General features: G+C 42.1%; 1 protein-coding gene across 1 annotated transcript; it reads left to right on the top strand.

The window, feature by feature from the left end:
- Positions 1-3,569: 3,569 nt before the first annotated feature.
- Positions 3,570-10,274, top strand: usp14 (ubiquitin specific peptidase 14 (tRNA-guanine transglycosylase)). The gene is made up of 16 exons (XM_027134219.2): positions 3,570-3,750; positions 6,170-6,315; positions 6,438-6,470; positions 6,567-6,671; positions 6,756-6,859; positions 6,948-7,006; positions 7,127-7,257; positions 7,451-7,531; positions 7,614-7,699; positions 8,483-8,597; positions 8,833-8,898; positions 9,007-9,099; positions 9,240-9,368; positions 9,451-9,511; positions 9,598-9,705; positions 9,968-10,274. Exons 1-16 carry the CDS (start codon positions 3,735-3,737, stop codon positions 10,117-10,119), a joined length of 1,485 nt encoding a protein of 494 aa, XP_026990020.1. The 5' UTR covers positions 3,570-3,734; the 3' UTR covers positions 10,120-10,274.
- Positions 10,275-14,686: the final 4,412 nt, after the last annotated feature.

Consider the following 14,686-nt stretch of genomic DNA (forward strand, 5'->3'; position numbering starts at 1 on the left):
AACAGTAACATGTCACCTGTTAGAGGAGTAACATGTCACCTGTTAGAGGAATAACATGTCACCTGTTAGAGGAATAACATGCCATCTGTTAGAGGAATAACAATAACATGCCATCTGTTAGAGGGATAACAATAACATGCCATCTGTTAGAGGAATAACATGCCATCTGTTAGAGGAATAACATGTCACCTGTTAGAGGAATAACATGTCACCTGTTAGAGGAATAACATGTCACCTGTTAGAGGAATAACAATAACATGCCATCTGTTAGAGGAATAACATGCCATATGTTAGAGGAATAACATGGTATCTGTTAGAGGAATAACATGCCATCTGTTAGAGGAATAACATGCCATCTGTTAGAGGAATAACATGTCACCTGTTAGAGGAATAACATGCCATCTGTTAGAGGAATAACATGCCATCTGTTAGAGGAATAACATGCCATATGTTAGAGGAATAACATGGTATCTGTTAGAGGAATAACAATAACATGTCATCTGTTAGAGGAATAACATGTCACCTGTTAGAGGAATAACAATAACATGTCACCTGTTAGAGGAATAACATGTCACCTGTTAGAGGAATAACATGTCATCTGTTAGAGGAATAACAATAACATGTCATCTGTTAGAGGAATAACATGCCACCTCTTAGAGGAATAACAATAACATGTCACCTGTTAGAGGAATAATATGTCACCTGTTAGAGGAATAACATGTCATCTGTTAGAGGAATAACATGCCACCTGTTAGAGGAATAACAATAACATGTCATCTGTTAGAGGAATAACATGTCATCTGTTAGAGGAATAACAATAACATGTCATCTGTTAGAGGAATAACATGTCACCTGTTAGAGGAATAACATGTCACCTGTTAGAGGAATAACATGTCACCTGTTAGAGGAATAACATGTCACCTGTTAGAGGAATAACATGCCATCTGTTAGAGGAATAACATGCCATCTGTTAGAGGAATAACAATAACATGTCACCTGTTAGAGGAATAATATATCACCTGTTAGAGGAATAACAATAACATGCCATCTGTTAGAGGAATAACATGTCATCTGTTAGAGGAATAACATGCCATCTGTTAGAGGAATAACAATAACATGTCATCTGTTAGAGGAATAACATGCCATCTGTTAGAGGAATAACAATAACATGCCATCCGTTAGAGGAATAGCATGCCATCTGTTAGAGGAATAACATGTCATCTGTTAGAGGAATAACAATATCATGCCATCCGTTAGAGGAATAGCATGCCATCTGTTAGAGGAATAACATGTCATCTGTTAGAGGAATAACAATATCATGCCATCCGTTAGAGGAATAGCATGCCATCTGTTATAGGAATAACATGTCATCTGTTAGAGGCATAACATGCCATCTGTTAGAGGAATAACAGTAACATGCCATCCGTTAGAGGAATAGCATACCATCTGTTATAGGAATAACAATAACATGCCATCCGTTAGAGGAATAGCATGCCATCTGTTATAGGAATAACATGTCATCTGTTAGAGGAATAACATGTCATCTGTTAGAGGAATAACAATAACATGTCATCTGTTAGAGGAATAACATGCCATCTGTTAGAGGAATAACAATAACATGCCATCCGTTAGAGGAATAGCATGCCATCTGTTATAGGAATAACATGTCACCTGTTAGAGGAATAACAATAACATGTCATCTGTTAGAGGAATAGCATGCCATCTGTTATAGGAATAACATGTCATCTGTTAGAGGAATAACATGTCATCTGTTAGAGGAATAACAATAACATGTCATCTGTTAGAGGAATAACATGCCATCTGTTAGAGGAATAACAATAACATGCCATCCGTTAGAGGAATAGCATGCCATCTGTTATAGGAATAACATGTCATCTGTTAGAGGAATAGCATGCCATCTGTTAGAGGAATAACATGTCATCTGTTAGAGGAATAACAATAACATGTCATCTGTTAGAGGAATAACATGCCATCTGTTAGAGGAATAACAATAACATGCCATCCGTTAGAGGAATAGCATGCCATCGGTTATAGGAATAACATGTCATCTGTTAGAGGAATAACATGTCATCTGTTAGAGGAATAACATGTCATCTGTTAGAGGAATAACAATAACATGTCACCTGTTAGAGGAATAACAATAACATGTCATCTGTTAGAGGAATAACAATAACATGTCATCTGTTAGAGGAATAACATGCCATCTGTTAGAGGAATAACAATAACATGCCATCCGTTAGAGGAATAGCATGCCATCTGTTATAGGAATAACATGCCATCTGTTAGAGGAATAACAATAACATGTCACCTGTTAGAGGAATAACAATAACATGTCATCTGTTAGAGGAATAACAATAACATGTCATCTGTTAGAGGAATAACATGCCATCTGTTAGATGAATAACAATAACATGCCATCTGTTAGAGGAATAACATGCCATCTGTCAGAGGAATAACAATAACATGCCATCCGTTAGAGGAATAGCATGCCATCGGTTATAGGAATAACATGTCATCTGTTAGAGGAATAACATGTCATCTGTTAGAGGAATAACATGTCATCTGTTAGAGGAATAACAATAACATGTCACCTGTTAGAGGAATAACAATAACATGTCATCTGTTAGAGGAATAACAATTACATGTCATCTGTTAGAGGAATAACATGCCATCTGTTAGAGGAATAACAATAACATGCCATCCGTTAGAGGAATAGCATGCCATCTGTTATAGGAATAACATGCCATCTGTTAGAGGAATAACAATAACATGTCACCTGTTAGAGGAATAACAATAACATGCCATCTGTTAGAGGAATAACAATAACATGCCATCCGTTAGAGGAATAGCATGCCATCTGTTATAGGAATAACATGCCATCTGTTAGAGGAATAACAATAACATGCCATCTGTTAGAGGAATAACAATAACATGCCATCTGTTAGAGGAATAACATGTCACCCGTTAGAGGAATAACAATAACATGCCATCTGTTAGAGGAATAACATGTCACCCGTTAGAGGAATAACAATAACATGTCACCTGTTAGAGGAATAACATGTCACCTGTTAGAGGAATAACAATAACATGCCATCTGTTAGAGGAATAACAATAACATGCCATCTGTTAGAGGAATAACAATAACATGTCACCTGTTAGAGGAATAACATGTCACCCGTTAGAGGAATAACAATAACATGTCACCCGTTAGAGGAATAACAATAACATGCCATCTGTTAGAGGAATAACAATAACATGCCATCTGTTAGAGGAATAACATGTCACCCGTTAGAGGAATAACAATAACATGTCACCCGTTAGAGGAATAACAATAACATGTCACCTGTTAGAGTAATAACATGTCACCTGTTAGAGGAATAACAATAACATGCCATCTGTTAGAGGAATAACATGTCAAAAAAGGACATTTGGCTCTAAAATTGACCAAAACGTAACTTTCCATTTCGACCCTTTTGCGAATCAGACATCACGAGTCGCTCTGTAAGCTGGTCATTGTCTGTGTGAGCGCAGCAGGCCGTGCAGTCGGTAACAGATAGGTTCGATGAGCTTCCCAGCGCGTGCAGACGCAGCGTCATTCAGCGCTACATGTTCGAATGAAAGCGGTCCGTGCGCGCGCGCAGGTTTAAACAGGATTCCCACACACAGACACACTTACACACGGACACGGACACGGACACGGACACGCCATCGCCATGTCTATATTCACCGGTACGCTCATTTACACACTTTATATCAGAGCGGATTTTACACTGTGTGCCTGAGTGTGTGTGTAACCGGAAGTTAGCATGAGAGCTAACAGGACTAGCTTAGCTCAGAGTGATCTGTGTTTCTGTGCTTTATTGTTTACTAATGAAACCTTTCTTCAAACTTCCACACGGTCAGAGAACTTTAATGAAACCGTAGTGATGTGTTGTTAGAGCTCGAGGCTACGTGACTCAGCATGCTAAGCTAACGATGCTAAGCTAATCCAGGTGCTGCTGAATCACCTGCTTACAGCTGACTGTAGATTTTATACAGTGTGTGTGTTGTTTTGTTTATTATACACCGTTTAAATAGCACTAACAATAACAATAATAAAACTAAACTTGTGTTCTGGGTCACACCTAGCTAGCTAACTTAAACTAGTCTACTAGCTTTGTAGCTAGCATTCAATGAATACAGCAGGGCGTTAATGGAAGTGTATCCTGTTTAATACAGGTGTGTTATTATTATTATTATTATTATTATTATTATTATTATTATTATAGGGGCATTTAAATACACACGGTTTACCGAAACTAGTGAGTAATATTACAGTGAACAGGATATCAGATTAAAGTTAGCTGGTGGTGCTGTGATATTAACGTCAGATGTGTGTGTGTCGGAGTGTGTGTGTCTGTGTGTGTCAGTGTCTGTGTGTCGGAGTGTGTGTGTCGGAGTGTGTGTCTGTGTGTGTCAGTGTCTGTGTGTGTCAGTGTCTGTGTGTGTCAGTGTCTGTGTGTGTCAGTGTCTGTGTGTGTCAGTGTCTGTGTGTGTCAGTGTCTGTGTGTGTCAGTGTTTGTGTGTGTCAGTGTTTGTGTGTGTCAGTGTTTGTGTGTGTCAGTGTTTGTGTGTGTCAGTGTTTGTGTGTGTCAGTGTTTGTGTGTGTCAGTGTTTGTGTGTGTCAGTGTTTGTGTGTGTCAGTGTTTGTGTGTGTCAGTGTTTGTGTGTGTGTGTGTGTCAGTGTGTTTGTGTGTGTGTGTGTCAGTGTTTGTGTGTGTGTGTGTGTGTGTGTCAGTGTTTGTGTGTGTGTGTGTGTGTCAGTGTTTGTGTGTGTGTGTGTGTCAGTGTTTGTGTGTGTGTCAGTGTTTGTGTGTCTCTGTGTGTGTGTCTGTGTCTGTGTGTGCCTCTGTGTGTGTGTCTGTGTCTGTGTGTGCCTCTGTGTGTGTCAGTGTTTGTGTGTGTCTGTGTGTGTGCCTCTGTGTCTGTGTGTGTGCCTCTGTGTCTGTGTGTGTGCCTCTGTGTCTGTGTGTGCCTCTGTGTGTGTGTGTGTGCGCCTCTGTGTGTGTCAGTGTTTGTGTGTGCCTCTGTGTCTCTGTGTTTCTCTGTGTGTGCCTGTGTTTCTCTGTGTGTGCCTCTGTGTTTCTCTGTGTGTGCCTCTGTGTGTGCCTCTGTGTGTGCCTCTGTGTGTGCCTCTGTGTGTGCCTCTGTGTGTGCCTCTGTGTGTGCCTCTGTGTGTGCCTCTGTGCCTCTGTGTGTGCCTCTGTGCCTGTGTGTGCCTGTGCCTGCCTCTGTGCCTGTGCCTGCCTCTGTGCCTGTGTGTGCGTGTGTGCCTCTGTGTGTGCCTGTGTGTGTGCTGTGTGCCTGTGTGTGTGTGCCCCTGTGTGTGTGTGCCCCTGTGTGTGTGTGTGCCCCTGTGTGTGTGTGTGCCCCTGTGTGTGTGTGTGCCCCTGTGTGTGTGTGTGCCCCTGTGTGTGTGTGTGCCCCTGTGTGTGTGTGTGCCCCTGTGTGTGTGTGCGCCCCTGTGTGTGTGTGCCCCTGTGTGTGTGTGTGCCCCTGTGTGTGTGTGTGCCCCTGTGTGTGTGTGTGCCCCTGTGTGTGTGTGTGCCCCTGTGTGTGTGTGTGTGTGTGTGTGCCCCTGTGTGTGTGTGCCCCTGTGTGTGTGTGCCCCTGTGTGTGTGCCTGTGTGTGCCCCTGTGCCTGTGTGTGCCCCTGTGCCTGTGTGTGCCCCTGTGCCTGTGTGTGTGTGTGTGTGTGTGTGTGTGTGTGTGTGTGTGTGTGTGTGTGTGTGTGTGTGTGTGTGTACAGGAGTGGCCCGGTCAGAGATAAACATGTGTATAAAGATTCTGAGCTAAACTGGTGCCTGTGTGTTATTGTGTTCCAACAGTTTAGCACAGAATCATCATACACATGTTTATTTCTTTCTCTCTCTCCTTCTTTCACCTGTCAGTCTCCTCCACATCTCAGTGTTTTCTTTCTTTCTTTCTTTCTTTCTTTCTTTCTTTCTTTCTTTCTTTCTTTCTTTCTTTCTTTCTTTCCAAACAGTTTTTGTTATAAACTTATTATTATTAATTAAATTATTATTTACACTAAGCTCTTGATGGCGTTCGGGTTTTCGGTCTCTGCTCGTCTCTCTGTGATGTTTAGTGATCGTGTTTGTTTTTGACAGTAAATGTGAAATGGGGCAAGGAGAAGTTCGAGGCGGTGGAGCTGAACACCGAGGAACCCCCGATGGTGTTTAAAGCCCAGCTCTTCGCTCTGACCGGCGTTCAGCCAGATCGACAGAAGGTCATGATTAAGGGAGGAACGCTAAAGGTGTGCCACACACACACACACACACACACACACACACAGGTATAGAGCACCTCTATAAAGCTGTCATGCTGCTCTCTGTGTGAAATCTTTACTCTCTCTCTCTCTCTCTCTCTCTCTCTCAGGATGAGGAGTGGGGAAATATTAAGATCAAAAACGTGAGTACAGCTAAAAGTCATCTCTGAGGAAAGAGATTAACAGAGAAAGAACAAAAACTCAGGTGTGTGTGTGTGTGTGTGTGTGTGTGTGTGTAGGGAATGACGTTCTTGATGATGGGATCGGCTGACACGCTGCCCGAAGAGCCGGCCGTCCGTCCGATGTTTGTAGAGGACATGACGGAGGAACAGCTCGCTTCAGCCGTGAGACACCTGTTCATTAATCAGTATTATTGATGTTATTATTTTAGAGATAACATAAACTCTCCGTATTGTGTGTGTGTGTAGATGGAGTTACCGTGTGGACTGACGAATTTGGGGAACACGTGCTACCTGAATGCCACAGTGCAGTGTCTCCGCTCAGTGCCTGAACTCAGAACCTCTCTCAAGAAGTGTGTGCGCTAATAACTCCTAATTACAGAACCGTCAATTACTGTATGTGTGGAGGAACCTGAGACGTGTGTGTGTGTGTGTGTGCAGGTATTCTGGTGCGTTGAGGTCCTCTGGGGCAAATGTGCCATCTCAATACATCACAGCAGGTCAGTGTGTTATTTTCAGGACAGAAATGTGGGCGGTGCTACAAACCGTGCTGACCACAGATCCAACAGACTAGTGACCCGACAGGACAGCGTTACAATTGTGTGTGTATGTGTGTGTAGCTCTGCGTGACCTGTACGAGTCGATGGATAAAACGTCCTCTAGTATCCCCCCAATCATCTTGCTGCAGTTCCTGCATATGGCCTTCCCTCAGTTTGCTGAGAAAGATGATCAGGGACAGTACCTACAGCAGGTAAATATACTACACCCTCATCCCTACACCCTGTTCCTTACTCATAACACCATAGCACCAATGGGCCAACAGGTCAACTGATCTCTTCTCCCTCTACCATACAACCTAAAGGGTCATTAGGTAATTAATAACTACCCCTGATCTCTGCACTCTACCCCCCTCAATCACTCTCATCATATCTGTGTGTGTTCAGGATGCCAATGAGTGCTGGGTTCAGTTGATGCGGGTTCTCCAGCAGAAATTAGAAACTCAAGAACCTGAAACCCCCATTCAGGTAAGACACACAAAATTATATGGTGACCAAGAGAAAGTGGCTTAAAAAATGTGTCGCTGTAAAAAATGTACCCGGTTTACAGATGAGTGACAGTGATGGCGGCGCTGCAGCTTCAGCCGCAAAGAAAAACTTCATTGACCAGTTTTTTGGGGTGGAGTTTGACACTACGTATCCTTTAAGATCTGTAATGCTGATACTGATTCTCACACAGCTGGACATTTATTTCTATATATATATATATATGTGTGTGTGTGTGTGTGTGTGTGTGTGTGTGTGTGTGTGTATATGTATATATACATATACACACACACACAATTGTACATGTGCCCACATTCCTCTTTAAAGGTAGGGTTCACAATGTTTGAGAAATGCTTCATAAAACTGAGTCGGGCCGACAAACAAAACAAACGTGTAGCCGATGAGTAGAAAGGGGCGTGTCTTGTCAATATGCAGTGTAGAGTGTTCAGAGCGCATGTGTGATATTAGCAGAAAGGGGTGTGTCTTGTCAATATGCAGTGGACAGAGTGTTCAGAGCGCATGTGTGACATTAGCGGAAAGCGATTGAAACATTGACATGGGGGATAAAAGTGATAAAAGGCTTACGATAAGGCAAGAAGCAGGAACCGTGTTAATATAGGATCAGCTTTCCAGCGCGGGAGAGAACTGAACGTCTTCCGCGTGAAACGGAGACACACAGTACTACAAAAACACATGTGTATTACCATAGTATAACTCATTGTTCATTTACTGATAAAAAATATCCCCTCGGCCAGCTGCCCCAGCAGGTTCCGCCATAATAGTTGCCTGGCTTGCGTATGTATGTGTGGGGCGTAGCTATCAAAACAGGGGTGATGCCCATTTGGGTTAGGGGCGTGTTTGTTTTGGTGATTTCAAATGTCAACATTGGCTTTCAAACATCGTGCACCGCACCTTTAACTCATCCATGTACAGAATGAAGTGCACGGAGTCAGAGGACGAGGAACCCGTCAAAGGTATGGAGAACAATCTGCAGCTCAGCTGCTTCATCAACCAGGAGGTGAAATATCTGGCAACCGGCATTAGATTGGTGAGTATCTTGGGGGGGGGGATACTCTGCATTCTGATTGGACAAAATTTGATTGTAGTGCAGTTTCGAAGCACAGGTTTATATTAAAGCATTTGAACACTAATGTTAATATAATGCTATTGTTTCTATAGTAACAGCTCACTGACAGGGACTTAGGGATGTGCTGTAATAACAGTATAACAGATTTATTTCTTTATACTAATCCTGTTAATATCTTCCTTTTCTCGTAATCCAGCGACTACAAGAGGAAATAACAAAATTTTCTCCGTCTCTACAAAGAGACGCTCTCTATACCAAATCGGTACGATGCTAAAAAGTTTTTATTATTGTTATTATTATTTGCATGTGTTTCTCTTTCTTCTTTTCTTTTTTTTTTTACAATACACGTTTGTTTATCTGTGCGTTCCAGTCTAAAATCAGTCGTCTCCCAGCGTACCTGACTGTTCAGATGGTTCGCTTCTACTACAAGGAGAGGGAGTCTGTTAACGCCAAAGTCCTCAAGGTAAGATCACTTTACGTACCCTCAGGGCTTAGGCTTATAGGTGAAATTAGACAGGGTCCGGCTCCACCCCCAGTACTTTTAGTTCTGCTATCAACCAAGTATATTTGGGTTCTGCTAAATCTTGATCGTTTTGCACATAGGACGTGAAGTTCCCCCTCATGCTGGACGTGTACGAGATGTGCACTCCTGAGCTGCAGGAAAAAATGGTGCCTGTGAGGTCCAAGTTTAAGGAAATGGAGGACAGAAAGCTGGAGGAACAGCAGCAGAAGGTAAGGTTTCAGCCACTCGTTGATCCTCTCCTCGCGTGTTCTGATGTCAGTAGTTACAATGCTCCTCATTTCTGTTCCACAGATCAACAGGAAGATCGAAGCTCCGAAAGAAGTGAAATATGAAGACTTTTCTTTTCCTAACGGTGTGTGTGTGTTTGTGTGCATTCCTGCGTAAATGTTCATGTAAACACGAGTTAGACGATTGTGATAACGTTTCATTGCTGTGCAGATCTGGGCTCCAATAATAGCGGTTACTACGACCTGCAGGCCGTCCTTACGCATCAGGGCCGTTCAAGCTCCTCTGGCCATTATGTCGGATGGGTCAAGAGGAAAGAAGGTATATGTCTCAAAATGAAAGTACAAACATTTAACTAACTTAAACAGCTCCCACTCAGAACTCCACCGTAACCAGTCTGGACACAGCTCCCACTCAGAACTCCACCGTAACCAGTCAGGCCACAGCTCCCACTCAGATACTAGCTACACTTTAAACAGTGTCATGAGACATGTATAAACACTGCAGCAGATTATGTATAGAATAAGCCACGCCCACAAAAGACAAAACTCTGTTTTTTTTCTTCTTCTTTATATTCATGCAGACGAGTGGGTGAAGTTTGATGATGACAAGGTGAGCGTGGTCACACCTGAGGACATCCTGAAACTGTCTGGAGGCGGAGATTGGCACATCGCCTATGTGCTAGTTTATGGGCCGCGGCGTCTCGAATGCGTTGAAGAAGAACAGATACAATAACACGCGCGCACACAAATTTAAGTCCATTCGTTCTCTCCGACCGTGCCTGCACTGACGCTAACACCACTTCTGTATAATTATTGACTGATGGCTTTTTGTCTCAAGATATCTGTGATCTAAACACAATAAAAAGATGCAGATGGTGTTGAACCGTGTTAATGCGACATGACTGATGTTTATTTGCAAATACAACAAATATGTACAAAACACCACGTGGGAAGGGGGAAAAAATAAAATTAGCACAGTGTAATAAAAGCACATTTACTAGCAAAGAGCTCAGTGTCAAACACAACGTGCAGACAGATGAGGTGCATTTGACTCCGCCACCTCGATTAAAGAACTCCCGTTCCCATACGTCAGCTAACAGATGGATCGTTAGCACTGTGCTAAGTGAAGTCATGTTTCACTGAAGCCCTGCGTGATGCTAATTAAAATTGTATTTGATATTTTTTATTGCTATAATTTAATTTGCCTAATCAGCAAAGGACTTATTATTGTAGAAATTATTACTTTAAAGTATTATACCATATTTCACCTGTATTATACCTCATAATTCGTCATGTTTTACAATGATATTCAGATTTTGGAAATCATTCCTTTCATTGTTATTATTATTATTTTTATTATTATCTAGATCAGGGGTATTCAATTAAAATTCAAAGAGGTCCAGTTACTAAAATTTCCTCCCAGCAAAGGTCCGAATCTTATATCGTCACTTAAAATAGTGTAACCTCATGTTAATAAGATCAATAACGCACATACATTTCTATATCATTTATTGTTACATTTCAAGTGTTTTCAGTCTGAACTTGTCTGGCACTTAAATGGAAAACAATCCTGTAGTTGTCTTTACTACATGTCAGGTAACAGACAACAGACACTGAATTTCTTCTGAATAAAATAAATAAAAAGTACAAACACAGCTTTGAGAAGCCTGAGCTTAGGGAATATATTTCAAATAATGTAAAACATTCAGAATCTTTTGAAAAAAATAAAAGTGCTTTTAATCTTAAAGAAAAAAAATGAAACAGAAGACTTTTGAGCTGCCCCTTTTTTTAAACATTAACTACATTAATAACACAGGAACCTTTAGGCAAAAGAACATTTCAGGTAAAATAGAAGAGGGCAGAATAAAAGAAAAGTGCAGAGCTTTAAGCAGCTCCCTTGTTTCTCTCTCCTTTCCACCTCTCCTTACTCCCTTTCCATCTTCCGTTCCTAGTGAGAGAAATGGACATGTAACTGTCCTGCCAGCAGGTTGAATCTTAATGGTCCTGCCAGTGTAATTAGGTGCATTACTGCCACCTTCTGCTCTGGAGTATGGAACAGAAACGATCTGTTTTTGGCTTGGCTTTTGATGACGCTCCTGTCGTAATAACTATATTAACTGCGCATGAACGAAATATTTATCTTTTTATTAATATCAAAGAGCTTATATAATCATATAATATTATATTATAATAAGGAGATGCTTAATATGATAATATTAGAATGTTAACGGGTCCGGGCAGACCCGTCACTCGGTCAGGCTCCGGACCGCGGTCCGCCATTCGGTGATGCCCGATCTAGATTGAAGAAGAATGCACAGGGAGCATCCATATCTCTGATGGAGCAGTATCTTGTACTTACCAGTGCTCCTTTTGCTTGTTCTTGTAAAAGACAGCTCAGTTCTTGTCTTCTCATTTTTTAGTCCATCATGACATCAGACTCATTGTTATTTACAAACTCTCTTTCCAGAACCTCAATGTCACTTTGCAAAGCATTAATAGCTGTTTTAACAATAGCAGATGAGTGAAAAGAATAGTTTGGACAAAACATTTTAATGTTAGCGTTTCCCACATCCCACCATTGGCTAAGACTGTCAAAAGAAAGCTTCTCTGACCTCCAAATATTCCAATACCAGACAATTATAGATTCATATTAATAAAATATTTATTAAAGTTTCTTATAAAAACTAAATGTACATTTGTGTGATTAGTGTAAAGAAACATTGGAGTGTGAATGGTGTAAATGTGAAGCTGTAGTTCTGCTGTTAGTAAGAAGACTGTAAATGTTCAAAATAAGCGGTTTGTGTTTGATTCCTAAAATGAAGAAACCACACCAACACCTACTTTACCATTCCAGAAGAACTTTAGTGGACAGATTTCTAACATCATCACCATGTAGCAGGTCCCGGCTAGGTCCCCACTGGCAGATATATAGATAATCCTCTAATAGGAGTGCTCTGGAAATATTAGAAATATTACAGAGAAATCAGTGACGCAGGACAACAGTTGTGCAACACTAAAGGTTCCAGTGTAACCCTGCTCGTGGTTACTGCCACCCTGTGTCCAATTGATGAAATACATGTCACTGTGTTTTTACTATCCAATTATATAAATCAGAGTAAAATAATATACCATTGCAATAGAAGGAAAGAAAAAGGTAGTAATCTCAAAAACCTTTTTCCTAATAAACTTGTGTGGTGACTGGCATGTAATATGTGTAAGGTAGATACATCTGTGGTGCGTAAGACATAGGCATGATAAATTGTCTGCCTATGTGTGGCATGAATGGTATTGGAAGCGAGGTAATCTATTGCCCCTTTTCCACCGAGGCAGTTTGAGTGCTGGTTTGGAGCCAGAGCACCAAAACGTTGCTGGTCTAGACTTAAGAACCACTTGCGTCAGGGGCTGTGGGCGGGGCTACCGTTAGCGTGTTTGATAATGTACCTTAAGTATAGTAATGTTTAATACATTTTTACTTTACCGCTATATAATCACTTATCAGCATACATGCTAGTACGTAGCTACATGCTAAGGCTAACTTTTTTGTTGTTGTGTTTGTGTTTGCCGCTGCTGTGCTAACGTTGCTGCGCTGGGAAACGTGAGACGTATACATAGATGTCAGACTTGGCCCTGTGATGGCTCTCTAGCCAGTGGAAAGGCAAACCGGTTCTTAGAAGGTTCGCCAGTGGAACCAACTTTGAACCAGCACCAGCACTAGCTCTGAACCAGCATCCGGTTCTTTTTGGTGGAAAAGGGCATTAATGGGTTTGTATTCAAGGCTGGCCCAATGACTCGTAAATGAACACCGGTCTCGGCCTCCTCTCTCTGGCTGACCTCTTAACCTCTCTGTCTGTATCTTCTGCAGGCCCAGTCATCATAGGGTATAACTCAGTCTTTTCTCCTGTACTTGTTCAGCATGTTCATTTTGCTCATCCTCTCCAGGCTGAGGTAGGTAAGTGACATCAGGTTGTGCACCTGTCTCTGGTTCCTCTCCCACTAACTCCACTTCTCTATCCATTGGGCTTTGTTTATCATCTTTTTCAGGAGTGTTTTGTTCATGCTCACATTCAGGTAGGTTTGTCTCACCCATGAGTGTATAGTCTCTTTCAGGCATCTCTTGTCCATTGTCCAAGTATGCGGTTCGATTTCCCTCGTCAGTAATGTACCTGGACATTTTTTATGGGTCATGGTCGGATTCTTTGGGGTCAGACCAGGTACTACTGTAGGAAATGTCTTTGACACAGGACTTTCCACCCTAACTACAGGTGTTCTTAGCCAATAACCTCCTGTCCACTCATCCTCATCATCAGTATCCGATATTTCATCCTTGTCAGCAGAGTTAATCCTCCAGCAAGGCTGTTTTCGCCTCTGACGGGGAGTTGCACTAGAGTCAGCTAGCTGTGCTGGGCTCTCAACAGGCAAGCGATTGACTAGCAGCAGGTTTATGTGTATGGTTCTGTTCCTTGCATTTGGGTCTCCCTCAGGATGAATGACATATACCGGATTATCTGAGATTTGCTCCTTCACCACATAGATCCTCTTCTTTGAGTATGAGCATAGCTTATTGGGTCCACCTCCCTCGCCCATGTTTCAAACCAGTACCTAATCTCCTGGTTTGGACCCCTCGCCTTTTGATCGTAGTTGCACTTGAAATCTTGTACGCTTCTGTCATCCTTTTTGACCATTTATCCACGTATCCTTTGTGTGTCACTGAGTGGGCTCACTCGCAAGCTCCTTCATGAGTTTGGGAGTGAGCCCAATCACTGACCTTCTGACTTCATCAGTAAGAACATTAGTTACCTCTTTCAGTTTCATTATTTCCCCTATTCCAGGGTCCTCTCGTTGGGCATTTGCTAGCTCTTTGTGACTTATTTCGGGCAAGCGTGAATGAGGCTGTGGTATCACATCAGCAGAGGATGTGTAAAGTGCAGCTATCCATGCTACATCTTTCTTCTGGGCTGCTCTTCTCCCTTCCCAAGTCACATGCAGCACATCCTGAAACAGTTCCTCTGTATATTTCACCACATAGTCAGCTGATTTTTATCAGTGTAGATGGTGAAATGTGGAGCATAGATGAGAGAGTCTCTACATTTCTCACACACTGCTCACTTCAGAGCAAGGAGCTCGAGTTTTCTGCTGTGGAATCGGTAGTTCATTTCAGCGGGTGTCAGAGTTCGTGATCCATACTGTATCTGATGATGTGCATTTTTCCACCCTGTCACTGATAGAGGATTGCGCCGAGCCCTTACTCTGATATATCCGTGTGTAGGACGAATGGATCCTCGACGTTGGAGTATGCGAGG

Source organism: Tachysurus fulvidraco, chromosome 1, assembly GCF_022655615.1.
Source record: "Tachysurus fulvidraco isolate hzauxx_2018 chromosome 1, HZAU_PFXX_2.0, whole genome shotgun sequence".
In the NCBI taxonomy this organism is placed as follows: domain Eukaryota; kingdom Metazoa; phylum Chordata; class Actinopteri; order Siluriformes; family Bagridae; genus Tachysurus; species Tachysurus fulvidraco.

Excerpts from the sequence above, each read along its gene's own strand:
- usp14 (XM_027134219.2), top strand. Across the intron at positions 6,316-6,437 it reads TTAAGGGAGGAACGCTAAAG|GATGAGGAGTGGGGAAATAT; the intron begins GTGTGCCACACA and ends TCTCTCTCTCAG. Across the intron at positions 6,860-6,947 it reads CTCAGAACCTCTCTCAAGAA|GTATTCTGGTGCGTTGAGGT; the intron begins GTGTGTGCGCTA and ends GTGTGTGTGCAG.